The sequence below is a fragment of the Macaca mulatta genome, chromosome 4 (assembly GCF_049350105.2).
Source record: "Macaca mulatta isolate MMU2019108-1 chromosome 4, T2T-MMU8v2.0, whole genome shotgun sequence".
Classification (NCBI taxonomy): domain Eukaryota; kingdom Metazoa; phylum Chordata; class Mammalia; order Primates; family Cercopithecidae; genus Macaca; species Macaca mulatta.
The window spans coordinates 49,131,838-49,156,209 of record NC_133409.1 but is presented as its reverse complement, the minus strand read 5'-3'; the positions used below and the strand labels follow the sequence as shown (position 1 = coordinate 49,156,209).

The 24,372-nt window shown below is 39.7% G+C and overlaps 1 protein-coding gene across 1 annotated transcript in view; it reads right to left on the bottom strand.

Moving 5' to 3' along the window:
• ZC2HC1B (zinc finger C2HC-type containing 1B) overlaps positions 1 to 24,372 on the bottom strand; it is a 65,876-nt gene that overhangs the window by 38,593 nt on the left and 2,911 nt on the right. The window contains exons 2-4 of the mRNA XM_015137220.3: positions 7,399 to 7,460; positions 5,610 to 5,729; positions 4,944 to 5,082 (exon numbers count right to left, since the gene is read on the bottom strand). Coding sequence (XP_014992706.3) covers positions 4,944 to 5,082; positions 5,610 to 5,729; positions 7,399 to 7,460 — 321 coding nt within the window. The remainder of the gene's footprint in view (positions 1 to 4,943; positions 5,083 to 5,609; positions 5,730 to 7,398; positions 7,461 to 24,372) is intronic.

The following is a 24,372-nucleotide window of genomic DNA, read 5'->3' as shown; positions in this document are numbered from 1 at the left end:
TAAGATTTTTGAATCAGCTAGTCAATTTCTTTCTTTTCTTTCTTTCTTTCTTTTTTTTTTTTTTTTTTTTTTTTGAGACTGAATTTCGCTCTTGTCACCCAGACTGGAGTGCAGTGGCACCATCTCTGCTCACTGCAACCTCTGCCTCCTGGATTCTCCTGCCTCAGCCTCCGGAGTAGCAGGGATTACAGATGCCCGCCACCACATCCAGCTAATTTTTTGTATTTTTAGTAGAGGCAGGGTTTCCCTGTGTTGAACAAGCTGGTCTCGAACTCTTGACCTCAAGTGATCTACCCGCCTCGGCCTCCCAAAGTATTAGGATTACAGGCATGAGCCACCACACCCGGCCAGCTAGTTCTACTCAGCAAAAATAACTTCTAGGTATTTCTATTAGAATTGCATTTAATCCATAGGCTAATTTGGGTAGAACTGACATCATAACACAATCTTGAGTCTTCCAAACCAGAAAAATGGTACATCTCACCATTTAGTCTGGTCCTCTTTAATTTCTTGAAGGAATGCTATAAGATTTTCATTTTATAGATTCTTCATATATTTCATTAAATATACCCCTAAATATTTACTATTTTTTATGTTATTATAAATTTATTACATTTCTTTCTTTTCTTTCTTTTTTTTTTTTTTTGAGATGGAGTCTTGCTCTGTCGCCCAGGCTAAAGTGCAGTGGTACGATCTCAGCTCACTGCAACCTCTGCCTCCCAGTTCAAGTGATTCTCCTGACTCAGCCTCCGGAGTAGCTGGGATTACAGGCACCCGCCACTGCACCTGGCTAATTTTTGTATTTTTTTTAAGTAGAGACTGGGTTTTGCCATCTTGGCCAGGCTGGTCTCGAACTCCTGACCTTGTGATCCACCCGCCTCGGTCTCCCAAAGTGCTGGAATTACAGGTATGAGCTGCCACGCCCAGCCTTAAATTTCATTGTTTAATTGTTTATGTCTAGTATATAGAACTACAACTCGCCTGTGTATACCTTATATCCTGAAACATTGTTAAATTCACTTTAATTCCAGTAGCTTTTTTGTAGTTCCCTAGACTTTTCTATATATACTCATTCATGATTATGTTGTCTGTGAATAAAGATAGTTTTACATCTTCTTCCCCAATTTACATGCTTTTTACATATAAATATAATATTTTAATTGATTTTTTTTTGCCTTATTACACTGAGCATTATCAATAGTACAGTGTTGAATAGAAGTAGTCAGAATGAACATCCTTGTTTTTTTCCTGATCTCAGTGAGAAAGTGTTCAGTTTTTCACTATTAAGTGTGATGTTAGCTGCAGATTTCTCAAGGATGACCTTCATGAAGGAAATTCCTTCCTAATTCTACCTTGCTGAGAAGTTTGTTTTTTTGTTTTTTGGTTTTTTTTTGTATTGTTTTTAATGTGTAAGGAGTTACACTTTGTGGAAGGCTTTTTCTCTATTGAGATGATCATATGCTTTTAAAAATATTTTGTTAATTTAATGAATTATGTCATTTTCTTCTTTTGACTTAATTTAGGTCTCATTTGTTCTTTTCCTAATCTTTTAAAGAGAAAGTTTAAGATAATTGAAGTAAACCTTTTCTCTTTTCTATTACAAACATTTAAAGCTATAAAATTCCTTCTAAGAATTAATTAAGCTGCATCCCACAAAGTTAGATGTTTTCATTATCACTCAGTTAAAAATACTTTCTAATTTATCTTGTGATTTCTTCTTAGATCCATAGGTTTAGGAATGACTTGTTGATTTCCAAATAGTCAAGATATATTTTGTCATACATTTCTAATTTAATTCCATTCTGATCCAAGAATATATTATGTATGATGTCAATTCTAAATTTGAGATCTACTTTGTGGTCCTGTATATGGTCTCTCTTGGGTGACTGTTTTATGTATACTTGAAAACACTGTGTCTTCTGCTGTGGCTATGTGTCATAGGATAAGTATAAATGTCAATTAGGTCAAATTGGTTACTGTTGCTCAACTCTTCTATATCTTTACTGATTTTCCTGCTGTGTATTCTATCAGTTACTAAGAGAGGAGTGATAAAATCTCCAAATATAATTGTGAATCTGTCTACTTCTCCTTCCAGTTTTGTCAGTTTTTGTTTCACATTCTTAGAAGCTGTTACTAGGCATATAAACATTTAAAACTGAAAGGTCTTCTTGATGTATTTATCTTTTGAATCATCATCTGTTAATACTTGCCCTGCAGTTAACTTCGTGCTATATTAATACAGTCATTCCAGTTTTATGATTATTGTCTGCATGTATATCTTTTCCCATGCTCTTAACTTACTTGTGTCTTTATATCAATGTGTTTTTCTTATGGAAAACTTATAGTTGGGTCTTGCTTTACTATTCAGTTTGACAATTTCTGTCTTTTATCTGGAGTCTGTAGGCCATTAATATGCAATTATGCATATGGTTACGTTTAAGCCTACCATCTTGTTATTTGTCTTTATCCCACCTGCTCTTTGTGCCTTTTTCCCCCTTTGGATTGAACTTTTTTACAATTTTATCTCTACTCCATGTATTGTCTTATTAACTAAATTGCAGTATTTTTTAGTGGTTACTCTAGAGCTTACAATAGGTATCTTTACCATACAATAGTCTACCTTTAAATGACACTATACCTATTCATGTATAATGTAAGAACCTTACAATATATGTCCATTTTCCTCACTCAACCTTGTGCTATTGTTGTCATACATTTCACTTCCATGTTATAATACCCATTATATGCTATTATTTATGCTTTAAAAAGTAAGTCATAACCCATAACTGATATTATCCTCAATGGAAAACACAAGACAAGGGTGTCTACTTTGGCAACTCCTATTCAATATAGTACTAAAAGTTCTAGCCAGAGGATTTAGGTTCGAAAAAGAAATAAAAGACATATCAATTGGGAAGGGAGAAGTAAAATTATCTCTGTTTCAGGTGACATAATCTTATTGTAGAAAATCCTATAGATCCCACAAAAACACTATCATAAATAATATTATAAATGAATTCAGCACAAGTTATAGGATACAAAGTCAACATACAATGATCTGTTACATTTTCATACACTAAAAATGAACAATCTGAAAAGAAAGTTAAAAATTCCATTTATAATAATGTCAAAATGAATAAAATACTTAGAAATAAATTTAACCAATGAAGTGAAAGACTTGTCCATTGAAAACTACAATATTTTGCTAAAAGAAATTAAAGAAGCTGTAAATAATAGAAAGACATCCCATGTTCATGGATTGGAAAACTTAATATTATTAAGATGACAATACTACCCAAAACATTCTATATATTCAATTCAATCCCTAACAAAATTTCATTATAATATTTTTCCAGAAACAGAACAAAAATCCTAAAATTCATATGGAATCTCAAAGGACCTTAAATAGCAAAAACAATCTTGAGTGTATTTTGCAGAACTCAAATTTCCTTGTGTCAAAATTACTAGAATGCTACAGTAATCAAAACATTTTGGTACTGGCATAAAGACAGACATCTAGACCAATGGAATAGAACAGAGAGCCCAGAAATAAATCCTCAAACATATGATTGAGTGACTTTTGATAATGGTGCCAAAATTATTCAATGGGGAAGAAAAGTCTTTTTAACAAATGGTGCTGAGATAACTGGATAGCCACATGCAAAAAATGATGTTGAAAACTTATATCACACACAAAAATAGACTTAAAATAGATTTTTAAAAATCTAAACATAAGAGCTAAAACCAAAAGAAGAAAGCATGGGCAAGCTTCATGATGTAGATTTGGTGATTAATTTCTGGATATGACATCAAAATCACAGGCAACAAAAGAAAAAACAGATACATTGGACATCATCAAAACAAAAAACTTTTGTGTAGTAAAGGCCATTATCAAGAGAGAGAGAAATAACAGTCCACAGAATTGGAGACAATATTTGCAAGTCATATATTGTATCTGATGAGATTAATATTGATATATTAATAATCATATTAATATTTATGTTAATCTCATTGAGATTCTAGCCCTAACTTCCAGTTTACAGAAAGATGAGATAGAGGAAAAAGTTTACCGATATGACTAAATAAGTGGAGAAATACAGAACATGAGACATTGTAAAAGATAAATAGCCTGGTAGGGATGTTGTTCAAGATTTAATAAAGACTGAAGAGATAACAAAAGGTAATATGTAAACTGTGATTGGATCCTGGATTGTGGCTGAATATGGGTGAGAAGAGAGCTTTAAAAAACATTCTTAAAGTAATTGGGAAAACATATTAATATATATCAAGTGTGATAATAGTATTGAGATTATGCAGGAAAATGAACTTAAGAGATACACACTAAAATAGCCAACGATAAAGTATTGATGTTGCTTGGAACTTACTTTTAAATAGTTTTGCCAAAGATAAAAAAGAGAAAGGGAGAAATTATGGCAACAACGTCAACAATTGCCAAGTTTCAGTGGAGGGCATGTGTACTATTCCTTCCTCTTTTCTACAGATTTTTAAATTTTCAAATAAAATGTTTCCATTAAAAAAAAAAAAAGCTGTGGACCACTAAATTGTACAGCTTCAAATGGTTAAAATACTAAATTTCATGTTTTGGGAATTTTACCCGGGAAAAGAAAAAGAGCTGTGGGTATCTGACACGACGGAGCTGTTGCAGAGTTGGTTAGCTTGCTCTGCATAGCTCCATGCCTATCAGCTAAGAGGTGTCTGGTGTCCCTTGGAGTTATGTAATACTACAGCACAGCTACGCTGGTGTTCCCATGTTGAGACAAAATCTTTATGCAGAACTGAAAAAAATAGGATGTTTACTTTTATATAATTAATAAAATTACTTCTATGTAATTGTTATTGTCAATTTCAGAGTGCATAAAGGGCATGATGATTTGGTCAAAAGTCAAGCATAGCCTCAAAAGCAACCCAAAATGTCCACACACCTGGGTTCGAGGTTGGAGGGGGTGGAGGTGGGAGGGGTCGGCCTTCTTTAATGGCTAGCGTACACTGCTTTGCTGATCGGATTGTGTTAATAAAGTCTTCATGTTGTTGTCTCCAGTTAGACTTCCTCACAGGTGGAGACTGTAAAAAATAAAACCAACAAATAATACCCTAGACTATATACCTCTCCATTACAATTTTGTTTAAAGCTGGAATTTGAATTCACAGGAAACAGAACTGTGAAAATTGGAGAAAAGGAGAGTTTCTTTTTCAAAAGTACTCCTTAAAGTGGTTTGGAAAATACAGTAATATAATTTGCAGGCCATAATAGTGAGGGAAAACACAAAAGAAAATTCAGAAAAATAAAGAAACTATAAAACTTTAAAGAAAGACAAATATAACATTAAAAGTGACTTTCTTCTCAAGTTAATTGCTAGATTTAAAGCCACTCTAACGAAAACATAAACAAGATTATTTTTTGCTACATCTGGAAAATATCTGAAGTATATTTGGAAATCTAAGTGAGCAAGATTATAAAGAAAACAGTAAAGGTGGATTACAGTTACATTACTGCATTATCAAGCAAAAATGAAACCAGAAGTCCCAGAAATAGGCCTTAGAGTCCCACAGAATGTAATAACAAACAATAAAGAAGATATCAGGAGTACCTTGGATTGTGGAGTCTTCTTCACAGTAGGAATGTCGGTGCCCTGTAATCTTTGCTTCAAAGAATTGAAAGGTTTACGCTTTCTGTTGAAGAGTTTTTTACATATTGGTCCATGCCTTTCCTAGAAAATGAAGGGTAGGGATTGGAATTTCTAAAGTGCACAATCAGTTTTTAATGCCTAGGCATTCCTAGACAGCCCCTACTCCAGGGACGATGTTTGCTCCTCAGAGCCTAGTTCATTCTCTAACAGGTCACAGCAGAGCGAATCCATCTGACTCTTCTCATCCACGTTACATATAACTAGATACTGTGTTTGAGCAAAGACAATAAAATGCCTTTATAGCTAAAAGACTTACTTCAAATTTGGGTTCATATGTTTAACTCAAATGTGGGCAGTATACTTTTTACTCCAACCAGTAATCCTTCAAGTATTCAACATTTCTGATACAAAAACTGAGAAGCTAACACGCAGAGCTTTGCCTGTGTACCATCTGTATAAAGTATGCTACTGTACCACTATGGGACCTTTGCCCTCTCCCTTGGTGGATGTGTGAAACGTAATAGTTGTCATTGACACAGTAGCTTTGTAAGACCCCACAAAATACAAGCTCTATAAAAATCACTGCACTGGCTAAGAACAAGCCATGCATTTTAAGCTAAAGGAGAGAGAAAGATCAAATCATTTGATCAATGCCCTCCATAGCTTAGAAATAGGCTTAGGAAATGAAACTCAAAAGTATCCAAGATGTACTTGACATTTAGAGTTCCCTCTGCAAATGGAACCTCCCAGGTCTCAAACTGATTCTCGGCTGGGGGTGCAGCTCCAGGCTGGCAAAGGCAGTGACACACACTGGTGGGCTACAGGGCCACAACCAGCTCCGCAAGCTCTCCCTCTAGTTTCAGGAAGCTCTAACCACAGTTAACTAAAAGACAGCTGTTTCGTTTTTTAAATTCCTCAGAAAAATAAAACCTACAACCTCATTTTATAGTCTTTTGTCCCAAACATAGTCAGGCTTACAGTTCACATCCTTTAAGTTCCAGATAAGTCTCCTTTATCTAAAATGTCCCAACTTACAGCTGTATTATCATCTTAGATTTTCTTTTTGAAAAAAATGATCTTTCTTGGGAACCCCTTTATAATATTGGGGCATGTCATCTATTTGATTCCCTAATTTTGAAATAAATCAAGCTTTTATTCAACTTTATAGTCATCAATCAGGGGACTTGACATGTCATTAGCTTGAATCTGGACAACAATTAGATCTGGGAACAGGTCTTACATCCATGTATCATTTTGTTCAAATGGTATAAAAACCCTGAAATTGGAAGGTTCTGTATACGTGGCAAAGCAGAAAACAGGAAGGTTAAAGGACTTGTCAGGATTAGTGACAAATTTGCGGCTAAAAGCCAAGTTTCCAGATGTCTAAAATTCAATGCTCATTCCTCTTGACTAGCTAATTTCCCTGGTGCTTTGGCCTTGAAATTTGAATTTTTGATGCTTAAAGAAAAGGCGGAAGAGCCAAAACCTCTTGAGGGATCATTGACGATGCCAAGAGACTTCCATCTGGCATCATTTCAAGAGGACCATGTTCAACAGGGTCGCTTTTGAGTGAGGCAGCATCAATCTGCCTCAGTGTTCTCTGGGCCCACCAGCCATAGGTTATGTACTTCTCCTCTTCCCTTGCTTCCCCTCCACATCTGTCTTTAATCTTTGCACTGCCGCCTCCTCATTGACTTGACAGTTCATTTAAGTCCAATGAAACACATCTACAAAACGTCTTTATGTTTACCAGAACATCTGCTGCAAAGCGTCTTCCACAGACTTCACAGGGAAATAACTCCTGATTGCCATCTGTGTAAAATTCAAGAGCACATTATGTTAGTTTCATGGAATTGCCTGGCCAAGAAGAAATGACTGACTGGAGGTGACCTCAATAGCTTGATATGCTCACTCTCTTTTCCCTCCCCACCAACCGCTTCTTCCCCTTGTGAAGACCCTGTGTAAACTCACCTGTGTTTTCCTTTCCTGATATAAACTCATATCACTAAACAAGTAAATTCCATATCTTCAGGCAACCAGAGTATAATTATTTGATTTAATATTTAATATATTCTTAAATGAAGTGCTTGATAACTTTGCTTGAGACATAAGCAAAAAATACCTTAGTATAAGGTCAGTCATAAATAATCCAGTGGTAACATCCTTGGGATTCCTACTAGAAGGCAAGTTCTGTGAAGGCTGAGAATGTGCCTATTTTATGCCCAATGCCTCCAAGTACTTGACCCATAGTAAGGTACTCAATAATTATTGATTGAATGCATGGGCCAAGCAAGAATTGAATTTGTAACATAGAAACAGTCATTCGTTCGATAAATAGATATTGGCTATATGCAATTCTGTGGAAATATTGGGAGAAATCATACATGGGACCAGTGTAGAAAAAAGTATGCAGATAAATGAATGACATTAGAAAAGTAGCATGAGAAAAACAAAATATTATGAAATTCTGAAAAAGCGTTTTTTGTATTACTTCCTTTTGGTTCATCAGGCGTCAAATTTGTAAAGATTTAAAAAGCACTTTGATCAAAGCTATGATATCTTAGGTTAATAAAAACAGCAGTTTGAGGTCTGAGCATAGACTTTATATTAGACCAATCATCTGGGCTTTACTCTACATGCAAGGAAAGTAACAAGGGACATTAAGTTGGAAGAATAGAACTGTGGAAGACTGATGTGAGAAAGGCAAGGAAGGGCAAATGGATTGCGAGTATAGTGGGAGAAAAGCGGAGTTTAGGGAAAAAGCTGCAGGTGGGTCAGATGTGGTGGCTCACACCTGTAATCCCAACACTATGGGAGGCTGAAGCAGGAGGATTGCTTGAGCCTAGGGATTTGAGACCAACTTGGGCAACATAGGGAGATTGTGTCTCTACACAAAATAAAAAATTAGTCGGGCTTGGTGGCTTACACCTGTGGTCCCAGTTACTCAGGAGGCTGAGGTGAGGATCACTTGAGCCCAGGAGGCAGAGGTTGCAGTGAGCCATGATCATAACACTGCACTCCAGCCTAGGAGACAGAGCAAGACCCTGTCTCCCCCACATACACACAAAAAAGCTGAAGGTGGAGGCCTGAAATGGAAAAGAAAGAGGAGATGAATGATTCTGTATCAAAGAGTCAACAGCATAATTAGATTTGTGGAGGGTAGGAGGTGGCAAAGAGAGAAGAATGCTTGAGGATTGTTCTACGTTTAGAGGCAGAAGGACTGAGAAGATGCTGGGGTGTGGGATAGAAACAGGAAACTTGAAAAGAAGGGCCATCTTAGGAAGAAAAATGACCTCAGCTTTGGAAACACTGAGTTGAAATAGAGTTGTCCAGCCAGCAGGATGGAAATGAGGGAGGTCAGGGTTAGAGACACAGATGTAGGCTTTGAGAAATGAAGTAAAGGCATGATATTGCCAGGGAAGAAGTCATGGAAAGAGAAGTGCAGAGATGATCCTTAGGGAAACTTATATTTAGGGCCAAGAAAATGATGATGATAAGCCAGGAGGAGAAACAGGAGAGAACAGGGTCATGGAAACCAAGGAAGACAGTTTGAAAAAGGAAGCCCTAGTTAACAGGAAGCAGATGGGTAGCCTGCTACAGACATTGTTGATTTAAATGATTTCTTCTCACATCTGCTAATTGGTATTGTATTTTCAACACAGGTCATCCATCGCAGCACACAGAAATACCTCTTGCCCTCCCTGTTCTTTTGGTGCAGTTTGTAAAACTTCATCTAAATATATATAAATGTATATAAAATATGTGTACATATTTTTAAGCAAGGGTACCACAACCTGAAACTACTCATCTTGATTATAAAACTACTGCTGCTCTTTCTAAAACACTAGTGAAGGATAATCTATTTTTATGAATATTACAGTAACATTTGTGTGGTGCTTTACTATGTTATCTCATGTGATCCTCACAGTGACCCTATGAGACAGGGTTAGTACTATTTTTATTTTACAAATGAGCAAACGGAGGCTCAAGTAGGTAACTTCTCTACGACTGTAGGTAGTAAGTGGCAATACTGGGACTTGAATTTGAGTCTCTTTCCAAGTATTAAGACTATTAATTCAACCATCACTACAACTAGAGAGATGTTAGTACTCACCTGCAAAGCAACTAGAAGTCCCTAGAGGATTAATGACCTTTGGTTGAAATCAGTGAGTTCAATGAGTTTAAAATATTGACAGATACAAATGATATGATTCAATTCAATACTTGGATACAGATGGACCACCACATTCTGAACCACATTCAACTCAGAAGCTTGAGTATAAGGAAGGAAGGGAACACCTAGCTAGCCAGCTGAATCAAACATGGAGATCAATGAGGTCTGCAGTGTTTGTTTTGTATATTGAATCACATGGAATAGGTGATTGCTAGAACATTAAAAGAACCTTTTGAAGCTCCCAAAATGCCTTTCAATAGGTGAATGGTGAGCCTGGAATACTGCTCAGCAATAAAAATGCGTTTGTGTTTTTGTTTTTGTTTTTTTTTGAGACAGGACTTCGGTCTTTTGCCCAGGCTAGGGTACAGTGGGACAATCACGGCCAATTACAGCCTCTACCTTCTGGACTCAAGCAATCCTCTCACCTCAGCTTCTTGAGTGACTGGGACAACAGGCATGTGCCACCACACCCAGCTAGCTTTTTTTATTTTTTGTAGAGATGGGGTCTCACTATATTGCTCAGACTGGTCTCGAACTCTTGGGTTTCAGCAGTCCTCCCATCTTGGCCTCCCAAAGTATTGGGATTGCAGGTGTAAGCCACCGTGCCCAGCTGAAAAAGAACACCACTGATACATGCAACAACCTGGATGGATTTCAATATTAGGTGAAACGAGCCCATCTTCAAAGGTCACATGCTGTGTGATTTCACCTGCATAACTTATTAAAAAATGACAAAATTAGAGAAATAGGACACAGATTAGAGACTTTAAAAGGATAAAGATGATTGGGAGTGAGGTGGAAGGTGATTGTGACTCTATGAGGTTAGAATGAGGGAGATCTCTGTATAATGGAATAGTTCTGTATCTTCATTGTGAGGTGGTTTTGCATGTTATCAAATTGTGCAGACTGTGAACACACCTTGTACTAATGTCAGTTTCCTGGTTTTGATATTGTACTATAGTTATTTAAGATGTAACTTGGGGAAAACTGGGTAAATGGCATCCAGCAACTATCTCTCTGTGCTGTTTTGCAACATTTTGTAAAACTATAATTATGTCAAAATTAAAAGTTTAAAAATAATATCTAGGGGTCAGCAAAATGTAGCCAGTGGACCAAATCTGAGCCTTTTTTTTTTTTCGTAAATAAAGTTTTATGGGAACACAGCCATGCTCATTTGTATACGTAGTATTTATTGCTGCTTTCTGGCTCCAAGAGCAGATTTTAATACTTTTAATGAAGGCCATATGACCTGCAAAGCCAAAAATGATACTACTTGGCCTCTGACAGAAATAGGTTGCCAAAAATTGCTGAACCATTTTTATATTAATTTAAAGGAATTTGTGGGAGAATAACATGGAAAAATATTAACGAAACATTTTTATTCATATATTTACTAATAAAGACTGGAAGGGCACACAAGAGGAATTACTTTGGGTATGAATAAAGATGAATATTACTTTTAGTTTTCTGTATTTCCAAACTTTTAATGAGAATTATGCATTACTGTTTTAAAAATCAGAACAAATGAGTGCCTTTTAAAAAATAAAAAAGGACCCCTTTGGTAGAAGATGTTCTAAAACAATGAGTATCACCTCAGCGATTTCTTTTCCTGTCTACCTGGAATCATACTTGGTAAACGATCATAGTGGCTATTATTTTCAAACATTGGTTTGTAAACTTTGAAAACATTAAAAATGAGTAACAGAAAGTAATCTGGGAGTGATAAAGCTTTGTTTAACACATCAAAAATAAAACATAGGCCAGGAATGGTGGCTCACACCTATAATCCCAGCATTTTGGGAGGCTGAAGTGAGAGGGTTGCTTGAGCTCAGGAGTTCAATACCAGCCTGGGAAACACAGTGAGACCCTCATCTCTACAAAAAAATTTAAAAATTAGCCAGGCATGGTAGCATGCACTTGTGGTCCCAGCTACTCAGGAGGCTGAGGCCAAAGAAGAATTGCTTGAGTCCAGGAGGCTGAGGTTGCAGTGAGCCATGATTGATTGTGCCTGGGAAACAGAGCTAGACCCTATCTCAAAAAAAAACAAAAAAAACAAACAAACAAAAAAACAAAAAACAAAAAACAGGGACAACATGAGCAGGAAAAATAAAAATAAAAACAAAAACAAACATTACAAAGAAGCATGGAGAGAATTAGGGTTAGATTAAAACTGAAAGAGTTTTATTTCTGACCAGATATTCCCTTTCTTGAGCTGGAAATTAAGAGTGCTTTGTAGAGAACTAAGCTATCCACATTTTCTTAAAGGAACATGGTAGAGAAGAAAAAGGAAGACACTTTCTCATTCAGATGCCTGCAAATCACAGAATTCTTAAGTTCTTTGCAGTCCAGAACATGCAAATATTTAGCAATATCAACATCTTCCAAGGCCCTATGGCAAGGGGGTGGAATAATGGCCTCAACTTATCAATAAAATTTATCTCAGGAACATGAGTCATGAGACAAGAAAAAGAATTAAGACTCAGTTAGGATAGCAGATCCTATCTAATTTAGAGCTTCCCATCTAATTTTGCTTTCTCCCTAAACCCCAACAAAGCTACAGTAAAGGGACAAAGGGACATAGAAACATAGGACAGGGAGGAAAGAAAACAAGAAACCTAAAATTTGGAAAGCTAATAGACATTGTAACTGACTTGGAGGACTTAAAGCAACACCAAACTCTACTTCCCAAACTAACAGTAAGGGAGAACTGAGAACGATCCAGATGCACCCTACAGACTCTTAAAAGTCACAGGAACTCCTGGACAGCATGTACCTCTACAACTGGGGCAGGCGAATGAGGAGGAAGAGACTGTCAAAATATGGAGGACCAAGGGGAAAGCTCTTTGAAAGAAGTTAAGATTCCTAGATCATGCCCCGCCCCGAACCCCTGCCCCACACCGCAACTCTCCTGCTCCTTGGATACATGCCCTTCCCCATCTCTAGGTGATTCTGCTTTCTGGAAAGGTAAAAATAAGCAGTATGTGCATTAGTCAATATGAGGCACGTCTGAAGGTATGAATACTACAGCAAAAACAGGTAGGTATAGATACAGACATACATACAGTCAATTCTCATTATTTTTGGTAGTTAAGTTCTATAAACTCACTGTGAGCACTGAATTAGCAAATACTGAACTGTGGCTACTAGGGGAAATACAGAGTTATGTTTCTGTCTTTTTTTGTCAATGGATCAATACAAAAACCTTGTTTTATGTGTATTTCTGTTTAAAGACACCTTCTTTATAGTGTTGATTCAGTAATGTTGAACTCATGCCAACAGCACTGTAAACTCATGCCTGAATGTTTACCTAATGCACATATTTTCTCCTTAGGGCAAATCACAGCCTTCAGCTTAGGGACACCAGACAGAACTTCAGCACTGTGCTAGGTGGCCTTTCCCCATCCCCTTCCACCTTTGAGACAAGGTCTTGCTCTGTCACCCAGGCTGGAGTACAGTGGTGCGATCTTGGCGCACTGCAATCTCTGACTCCTAGATTCAAGCAATCCTCCCACCTCAGCCTCCCGAGTAGCTGGGAGCACAGGCCCACATCACCACACCTGGCTAATTTTTTGTATTTTTGGTAGAGATGGGGTTTCACCATGTTGGCCAGGCTGGTCTCGAACTCCTGGCCTCAAGTGATCCTCCTGCCTCAGCCTCCCAAAGTGCTTGGATTACAGGTGTGAGCCACTAACACGGCCATTTTAAACAGTGAAATCACCAAAGAAAAAGCACAAAAATGTGGAAAATGTGGCACTAAATAGCCCATGGAAGGAACTTGAGTACATTATGAGCATTAAAACTAGAAAGTAGAGTATTACCTTGTTCAGCCTTAGCTGGGAAAATGTGCTGGATAACTCAACTTTTTGATCACTATGTGCATGTCTGAAAATGACCATAAAAGTGCCATGAGTACTGATGTTAGGGTTACAAGTAAGTTTTAGCAAGTAGGTAAATTTGCAAATAGGGAATCCATGAATAACAAGAATCAGCTATATATGTATGCATGTCTATATATACATGTATATGGGTACATATATACAATCTAGTGATTTATTTCATGAATAGTGATATTGAAAGCAGAGAATATTCACATGCCCATCTTCTTCTACTTGGCTTAGAGGACTCTGCTTGCCAAACCCTTGCCCTCAGGGCAAAATGTAACTTCCCTGGGAATCAAATTATTCCACTAGCAAATATGTAAAGACACTGATATTGGGAGATTCCCGAACAGCTCACTCAGACCACCCTACAATACAGCTTGGTCATGAAATACTGCTCACTTGTTCGTTATTTCCATGTTTTTCCTCTTCCAGTCTTAATGATGAACAAACAGACAGGAATTTCCAAAGATCTGAAGAATGTCTCTAGCAGGTAAGTCCAAAACAGACAAAAAAAAAAATTAAAGGAAAATTATAACTCTTAGAAATTAAAAAAGTCTTTAGGAGAAAAACTCAATAGAGAGTTGAAAGATAAAATTAGGAAAATCTCCCAGAAAGTAAAGTAAAATGGCATAGAAATGGCAAAGAAACAAGCAAAGTAGAATACTGGTCCAGACGGGTCTACTCCAAATAATACTTCAAGAGAGAAAAAGGAGAAAATATGAGGAAGAGAATAAAAATATTTTTAAATTATTTCCAAAAAAGAAGGACATAAACCTCCTGTGGTGGTTAATACTGAGTGTCAACTTGATTGGATTGAAGGATGCAAAGTATTGATCATGGGTGTGCCTGTGAGGGTGTTGCCAAGGGAGATTAACACTTGAGTCATTGGGCTGGGAAAGGCAGACCCACTGTCATTCTGGGTGGGCACAATCTAGTCAGCTGCCAGCAAGGCTAGAATGTAAAGCAGGAAGAAAAATATGAAAAAACTAGACTGGCCTAACCTCCTAGCCTACATCTTTCTCCCGTGCTGGATACTTCCTGCCCTTGAACATCAGACTCCAAGTTCTTCAGTTTTGGGACTCAGACTGGCTCTCCTTTCTCCTCAGCTTGCAGACGGCCTATTGTGGGACCTTGTGATCATGTGAGTTAATACTTAATAAATTTCCCTTTATATACATTTCCTATTAGTTCAGTCTCTCTAGAGAACCCTGACTAATACAGATTTTTGTACCAGGACTTCTAGAAGAACAGAATATTAAGAATGGAGTTCTTTCATCGGTTTTGGGGTTTCTGGAGTTGGCTGCTTAATATAATTAGATCCAAAAATGCCAAGGACTCTACTTCTAATAGTATGGAAAACACTGAGAGTCCTTGGCATGAACTGTTTAGAGAGTTATAATAATAATAATGCATTTGACACACCTGATTCATTGCTCATGAGAGGCAAGGAGTTTAGTGACTCTATACGTAATACCTTTGACCATATGTGGAGAACCAAGGAACATAATGAAGCTGGTTAGTTGCTCCTAAGTTCAGTGGACAAAGTGATGAAAGAAAATGATGAATTCAGGGATTTTTAACTCCCAGCTTCAGAAGCAGATACTTAGCCTCAAATCTGCTAAGATTGCCCAGAGTGAGAGTCTTATCTCCTTTAGAGAAAGAGCTGAAATTATGGAAAAACAGATACAAGCTTTTATCATGCAAGTGGCTGAGCTGCAATGAAAGGTGCATGCACAGCCTCGCCAGGTGTCTGCTATTAAAGTGAGGTCATTGGTTGGAAAAGAATGAGACCCTGCAACTTTGAATGGGGACATGTGGGAGTACCCTGATGAAGCTGGGGACACTGAGTTTGTAAACTCTGATGGACCTTTTTTGCCAGAAGAAACAGCTTCCCCATCCCCAGTAGTGGCAACATCCCTTCCCTGACCCATGCTACCATCAGCCTTTCCACCTTTGTCTGAAGAGATAAACCCTGCGCTGCCTGAGGCAACAGTTATGGCCTCCCCCAAGGCAGTTGCCAGGCAAGATAATGTTGATTCTCCTCAGAAACCACCCCCAACACCTCTGTTTGCTTCTAGATCTATAAATAGACAAAAGTCTTGGAGGGCCCTAGAAGTGAGGTTGAGAATGTGACCCATGAGAGGTGTGATACACTCAAAAAGAACTGTTTTCTAACTTACGTAAACAGAAATCTGGAGAACAGGCATGGGAATGGATATTAAGGGTGTGGGATAATAGTGGAAAGAACATAGAGTTGGATCAGGCTGAATTTATAGATTGGGGGACACTAAATAGAGACTCTGCATTTAATGTTGCAGATCAGGGAGTTTTAAAAAAATCTAACAGTTTATTTGCTTGGTTAGCTGAAATACGGATTAAAAGATGGCCCACTGTGAGCAAGCTGGAAATGCCTGATCTCCCTTGGTTTAATGTAGAAGAAGGGACCCAAAGGCTTAGGGATGGTGGGGTGGATTAGTCACTTTAGACCTACTCATCCCATCCAGGAGGGTCCAGAAAATATACCCTTGACCAATGCCTTGTGAAACAGATTTGAGAGGGCAGCACCTGCATCTTTGAAGAGTCTTGTAATTGCCCTTCTCTATATGTCAGATCTAACAGTGGGATACACAGTCACCCAACTACAAAATTTAAATACAATGGGAATAGGCCAGGTGCAGTGGTGGCTTATGCCTGTAATCCCAGCACTCTGGAAAGCTGAGGTGGGCAGATCACTTAAGGTCAGGAGTTCAAGACAACCCTGGCAAACATGATAAAATCCAATCTCTACTAAAAATACAAAAATTAGCTGGGTGTGGTGCTGGGCACCTGCAGTCCCACATACTCAGGAGGCTGAGGCAGGGAATCCTTTGAACCTGGGAGGTGGAGGTTGCAGTGAGCCAAGATTATGTCACTGCACTGCAGTCTGGGTAACAGAAAGATACTTCATCTCAAAAACAAAAAAGATAAATAAAAGAATAAATAAATAAATTGATATGATTTGTCTGTGTCCCCACCAAACTCTCCATGTGAATTTTATCTCTCATAATTCCCACATGTTGTGGGAGGGACCCAGGGGAAGGTAATTGAATCATGGGGGCTGGTCTTTCCCATGCTATTCTCCTCATAGTGAATGAGTTTCACGAGATCTGATGGATTTTTCAGGGGTTCCCACTTTTGCTTCTTCCTCATTTTCTCTTGCTGCCAACATGTAAGAAGTGCCTTTCACCTCCTGCCATGATTCTGAGTCCTCCCCAGCCATGTGGTACTGTAAGTCCAATTAAACCTCTTTTTCTTCCCAGTCTCAGGTATGTCTTTATCAGTATTGTGAAAACAGACTAATACAGTGAATTGGTACCAGTAGAGTGGGGTGTTGCTGAAAAGATACCCAAAAATGTGAAAGTGACTTTGGAACTGGATAACAGGCAGAGGTTGGAACAGTCTGGAGGGCTCAGAAGAAGACGGGAAGATGTGGGAAAGCTTGGAACCTCCTAGAGACTTGTTGAATGGCTTTGACAAAAATGCTGATAGTGATATGAACAATAAGGTCCAGGTTGAGGTGGTCTCAGATGGAGATGAGGAACTTGTTGGGAACTGGAGAAAAGGTGACTCTTGTTATGTTTTATCAAAGAGACCGGTGGCATTTTGCCCCGTCCTAGAGATTTGTGGAAATTTGAACTTGAGAGAGATGATTTAGGGTATCTGGCGGAAGAAATTTCTAAGTAGCAAAGCATCAAAAGGTTACTTGGGTGCTGTTAAAAGCATTCCATTTTAAAAGGGAAACAACATAAAAGTTCAGAAAATCTGCAACTTTATGATGCAGTAGAAAAGAAAAATCCATTTTTTTTAGGAGAAATTCAAGCTGGCTGCAGAAATTTGCATAAGTAGCAAGGAGTCTAATGTTAATCCCCAAAACCATGGAAAAAATGTCTCTAGGCCATGTCAGAGACCTTCACAGCAGCCCCTCCCATCCATCGCAGGCCCAGAGGTCTAGGAGGAAAACGTGGTTTTATGGGGTAGGGCCCAGGGTCCCCACGTACAGTCTAGGGACTTGGTGCCCTGTGTTCTAGCCACTCCAGCTGTGGCTGATTGGTGCCAATGTACAGCTCAGGCTGTAGCTTCAGAGGGTAGAAGCCCCAAGCCTTGGCAGCTTCCACATGGTGCTGAGCCTACGAGTGCACAGAAGTCAAAAACGTTTGGGAACGTCCCCCTAGATTTCAGAAGATGTATGGAAACACCTGGATGCCCAGGCAAAAGTTTGCTGCAGGGGCGGGGCACTCATGGAGAACCTCTGCTAGGGCAGTGAGGAAGGGATATCTGGGGTTGGAATCCCCACACAGAGTCCCTACTGGGGCACTGCCTAGTGGAGCTATGAGAAGAGGGCCACCGTCCTCCAGACCCCAGAATGGTAGATCCACTGACAGTTTGAACTGTGTGGCTCGAAAAGCCACCGACACTCAACACCAGCCCATGAAAACCGGCAGGAAGGAGGCTGTACCCTGCAAAGCCACAGAGGCAGAGCTGCCCAAGACCATGGGAACCCACCTCTTGCATCAGCATGACCTGGATGTGAGACATGGAGTCAAAGGAGATCATTTTGGAACGTTAAAATTTGACTGCCCTGCTGGATTTCACATTTGCTTGGGCCCTGTAACCCCTTTTTCTGGAGCAGTTTCTCCCATTTGAAATGGCTGTATTTACCCAATACCTGTACCCCCATTTTATCTAGGAAGTATCTAGCTTGCTTTTGATTTTTACAGCTCATAGGTGGAAGGGACTTGTCTTGTTTCAGATGAGACTTTGGACTGTGGACTTTTGGGTTAATGCTGAAATGAGTTAAGACTTTGGGAGACGGTGGAGAAGGCATGATTGGTTTTGAAATGTGAGGACATGAGATTTGGAGGAGCCAGGAGCAGAATGATATGGTTTGGTTGTGTCCCTACCCAAATCTCCACTTGAATTTTATCTCCCAGAATTCCTATGTGTTTTGGGAGGGACCCAGAGGAAGATAACTAAGTGCGGTCCGGTCTTTCCCATGCTATTCTCGTGATAGTGAATGAGTCTCATGAGATCTGATGGGTTTATCAGGGATTCCACTTTTACTTCTTCCTCAGTTTCTCTTGCTGCCACCATGTAAGTAATGTATTTTGCTTCTGCCATGATTCTGAGGCCTCCCCAGCCATGTGGAACTGTTAAGTCTGATTAAACTTCTTATTCTTCCCAGTCTCAGGTATGTCTTTATCAGCAGCATGAAAACAGACTAAAACATAAATTTAAAAAGTAAGAAATAAATACAGTGGGAATATTTGGATCCCAAGGTGGCAGGGGTCAAGTGGCAGCACTCAGCCATCAAAGGCAAGGTGCACGTAGCTACTGTAATGGAGTACAGAGGCAAAGTGGCAACAATCAGAATAGTCTGACTCATATAATACTCTGGCACTGACTAATTAATCACAGTGTTTCTAGAAGCGAAATTGATACGAAGCCTACTGCATTTTTACTTAATTTATATAAGCGGAAAACTTCTAGGTCGAATGAACAAAAGACCAATCTGAATTATAAAAACAGAGAATCATGGCCCCTTAATTTCCAGACTTGAGCCAGTTTACAGACCCAGAGCTGCTTGAATGAAGGGGAGGCCGTGTCCCCTTGAAAAAGGACTCCATTACACTACTGACAATTTATGCTGTTAATCTTTCTCCCATCCTTCCCCAAGAAGACCTCTGGCCTTCTTGGCCAGGGTAACTATGCACTGGGGAAAGGGAAATGATCAGATATTTTGGGAACTACCGGATACTGGCTCTGAGCTGATGTTGATTCCAGGGAACCCAAAACATCATTGTGGTCCTCCAGTTAAAGTACGGGCTTATGGAGGTCAGGTAATAATGGAGTTTCAACTCAGGTCTGACTTACAGTGGGTCCAGTGGGTTCTCGGACCATCCGGGTCATTTCCCCAGCGCCAGAATACAAAATTGGCATAGACATACTTAGTAGCTGGCAGAAGCCCCACATTGGCTCCCTGATTGGTCGGGTGAGGATTATTATGGTGAGAAAGGCCAAATGGAAGCCACTAGCGCTGTCTTTACCTAGAAAAATAGTAAATCAAAAACAGTATCACATCCCTGGAGGGACTGTGGCGATTAGTGCCACCATTAAGGACTTGAAAGACTCAGGGGTGGTGATTCCTACCACATCCCTATTCAACTCTCCCATTTGGCCTGTGCAGAAGACAGATGGATCTGGAAGAATAACAGTGGATTATCATAAGCTTAACCAAGTGGTGACTCCAACTGCAGCTGCTGTACCAGATGTGGTTTCACTGCTTGAGCAAATTAACACATTTCTTGGTACCTGGTATGCAGCCATTGGCTTGGCAAATGCCCTTTTCTCCATGCCTGTCCATAAGGCCCACCAGAAGCAATTTGCCTTCAGCTGGCAAGGCCAGCAATATGCCTTTACTGTTCTACCTCAGAGGTATATTAACTCTCTGGCTTTGTGTCATAATCTTATTCAGAGAGACTTTGCTCATTTTTTGCTTCCACAAGATATCACGCTGGTCCATTACATTGATGACATTATGCTGATTGGATCCAGTGAGCAAGAAGTAGTAAACACACTGGACTTATTGGTAAGATATTTGTGTGCCAGAGGATGGGAAATCTGATGAAAATTCAGGGAACTTCTTCCTCAATAAAATTTCTAGGGGCCCAGTGCTATGGGTCCTGTCAAGATATTCCTTCTAAGGTGAAGGATAAGTTGCTGCATTTGGCCCCTCCTACCACCAAGAAAGAGGCATAATGTCTAGTGGGTCTATTTGGATTTTGGAGGCAACACATTTCTCATTTGGGTGTGTTAATGTGGCCCATTTATTGAGTGACCTGAAAGGCTGCCAGTTTTGAGTGGGGTCCAGAACAGGAGAAGGCTCTGCAATAGATCCAGGCTGCTGTGCAAGCTGCTCTGTCAATTGGGCCATATAACCCAGCAGATCCAATGTACTTGAGGTGTCAGTGGCAGATAGTGATGCTGTTTAGAGCCTTTGGCAGGCCCCCAAAGGTGAATCACAGCGGAGGCCTCTAGGATTTTGGAGTAAGGCTCTGCCATCTTCTGCAGATAACCACTCTCCTTTTGAGAGACAGCTCTTGGCCTGATACTGGGCTTTGGTGAAACTGAACGTCTGACTGTGGGTCATCAAGCCACCATGCAACCTGATCTGCCTATCATGAACTGAGTGTTTTCTGACTCATCTAGCCATAGAGTAGGTCATGCACAGCAGCATTCCATCATCAAATGGAAGTGGTACATACGTGATCGGGCTCAAGCAGGTCCTAAAGGCACAAATAACTTACATGAGGAAGTGGCTCAAATGCCCATGGTCTCCCCTCCTGCCACCCTGCCTTCTCTCCCCCAGCCTGCACCAATGCCTCATGGGGAGTTCCCTATGATCAGTTGACAGAAAAAGACTAGAGTATGGTTCACAGATGGTTCTGCACAATATGGAGGCACCACCCAAAAGTGGACAGCTGCCTTTCTAGGACATCCCTGAAAGCGGTGAGGGAAAATGTTCCCAGTGGGCAGAACTTTAATCAGTGCACTTGCTTGTGCACTTTGCATGAAAGGAGAAATGGTCAGATGTGTGATTATATACTGATTCATGGGCTGTTGCCAGTGGTTTGGCTGGATAGTCAGGGACTTGGAAGACGCATGCTTGGAAAATTGGTGACAAAGAAATTTGGGGAAGAGGTATGTGGATGGACCTCTCTGAGGGGTCAAAAACTGGGAAGATATTTGTATCCCATGTGAATGCTCACCAACTGGTGACCTCAGCAGAGAAGGATTTTAATAATCAAGTGGATAGGATGACCTGTTCTGTGGACACCACTCAGCTTCTTTCCCCAGCCAACCCTGTCGTCGCCCAATGGGCCCATGAACAAAGTGGCCATGGTGGCAGGAATGCAGGTTATGCACGGGCTCAGCAACATGGACTTCCATTCACCAAAGCTGACCTGACTACAGCCATTGCTGAGTGCCCAATTTTCCAGCAACAGAGACCAACACTGAGACCTCGATATGGCACCATTTCTCAGGGTGATCAGCCAACTATCTGCTGGCAGGTTGATTATGTTGAACCTCCTCCATCATGGAAAGGGCAGAGGTTTCTCCTCACTGGAATAGACACTCACTCTGGATATGGGTTTGCCTATCCTCCATGCAATGCTTCTGCCAAGACTACCATCCGTGGACTCATAGCATGCTTTATCCACTGTCATGGTATTCCACAAAGCATTGCCTCTGACCAAGACACTCACTTTACAGCTAAAGAAGTGTGGCAGTGGCCTCATGCTCATGGAATTCACTGGTCTCACCATGTTCTTCATCATCCTGAAGCAGTTGGATTTATAGAACAGTGGAATGGCCTTTTGAAGTCACAATCACAACACCAACTAGGTGACAATACTTTGAAGGGCTGGGTAAAGTTCTCTAGAAGGCCATGTATGCTCTACTATTCCACAACAGAGGTAAGGAAGAGTATGCATGCAATACAGGAGATTTATTAGGGTGTCTCTTAGTATTACCATGCCCTGTGATTAAGGTCAATGGGAAACTACAACAGCCCAATCCAGGCAGAACTACAAATGGCCCAGACCCTTCAGGAATGAAGGTTTGGGTCACTCCACCAGGAAAAAACCATAACCTGCTGAGGTGCTTGCTGAAGGCAAAGGGAATACAGAATGGGTAGTAGAAGAATGTAGTCATCAATATCAGCTATGACCACTTGACCAGCTGCAGAAACGAGGACTGTAATTGTCATGAGTGTTTCCTCCTTCTTTTGTTAAAACCATGTTTGTGCACGTACACACTTGTACTAAGAAGATATCTTCATTTTATTTCCTTTTTCCTTCATCATGTGACATGATTTATTGACTTCACATCACCATTTTTGTTATAGTATACTTATATACTATACTTACTATAGTATACTTACATACTATATAGTATATAGTATACTTACATATAGTGTACTTATATGTAGTATATAGTATAGTATGTAAGTATACTATATAGTATAGTAATAGTATTTGGGTTGGGGATTGGTGCATTTCTGATTGTAGGAGGGATAGTTGTATTACATTAGGCATAATTATGACCTCATTATCGTCTTTATTTGGAGATTACGTATGATCTCAGGAGATGGATATGGGTTCAAGTTGACAAGAGGTGGACTTGTGATGGTTAATACTGAGTGTCAACCTGATTGGATTGAAGGATGCAAAGTTATTGATCCTGGGTGTGTCTTTGAGGGTGTTGCCAAAGGAGATTAACATTTGAGTCAGTGGGCTGGGGAAGGCAGACCCATCCTTAATCTGGGTGGGCACCATCTAGTCACCTGCCAGCGTGGATCTAATCTAAAGCGGGCAGAAAAAAAAAAAATGTGAAAAGACTAGACTGGCCTAGCCTCCCAGCCTACATCTTTCTCCTGTGCTGGATGCTTCCTGCCCTCAAACATCAGACTCCCAAGTTCTTCAGTTTGGGCACTGTACTGGTTCTCCTTGCTCCTCAGCTTGCAGATGGCCTATTGTGGGACCTTGTGATTGTGAGTTAATACTTAATAAGTTCCCCTTTATATATAGATCTATCCTATTAGTTCTGTCCCTCTAGAGAACCCTAATACACCTGATTTAAAATACTCAGTAAAATGGAAGTTTCAGAATACTGAAGACAGATTCTACAGACTTCCACAGAAAAATCAGATACAAACGATCAGCAATCAGGATGGCTTCAGATTTCCAAAAAGCAAAATTGGAAATGGAAACTAATGGGAGAAACCCTTTAAACTTCTGAGGTAATCTACAACCAAGAATTCTATATCCAGTCAAGCTGTCAATCCAGCATAAGAGTAGAATATATTTCCAGACATCCAAGTTCCCAAAAAGTCTACATCCCCTGTACCCCATTTCATGAATTACTGGAGGATGTGATCCACAAGCATGTGAATGAGATACAGGAAAAGGCAATTATACAATGGATAGAGAAAAGAGAATTCTCAGTATGATAGTTAGGCACCACAACCAAAGAGCAACCAGTCGAGGTTTGAGGTGTGTGATTAAAGAAACAGATGTGTTGAAGGCTATCATGACTAACATATTCACTGCCTTCATAATCTCAAGATAGTATATTCAAGGAAGTCCTGGCTCCCATTTTGTTCTACACTTGGCATGTTTGGCCACATTCTAATAAAGTGCCTGCTCTCCCTTCCATATCCTGATCTCTAGATCAGTTGGAGACACTCATTTCACCCCACAGGAAGGTTCTGCATTGATCTTGAGAGGTCAGGGTGAGTTTAGAAGCAGAAAATATAAAACAAGAATACAATCCTTTAAGCATATTTCTGCACATCCTGGATGCCTAAACTGTGACTTGTTCCCTAAAACTCACTCATCATCTTGCTCACTGACATCTAAACATGGGTTCCTGTAAACTCTAGAAGTCGAAGTCAGACCCAGGGACTGTTCACAGTTCATCTCCCCTAGGAAGCTTTCATCTAATTGGTAGCAAATACTGCCCTCAAAAAGCTAGGTTTGTTTTTTTCAGTTGTCAAAATGAAAAAAGGTGTTGTGTTTAGGGATACTATACAAGTAGCTTTAAAAAAGAAGGAAATACTTAATGCAGGTTG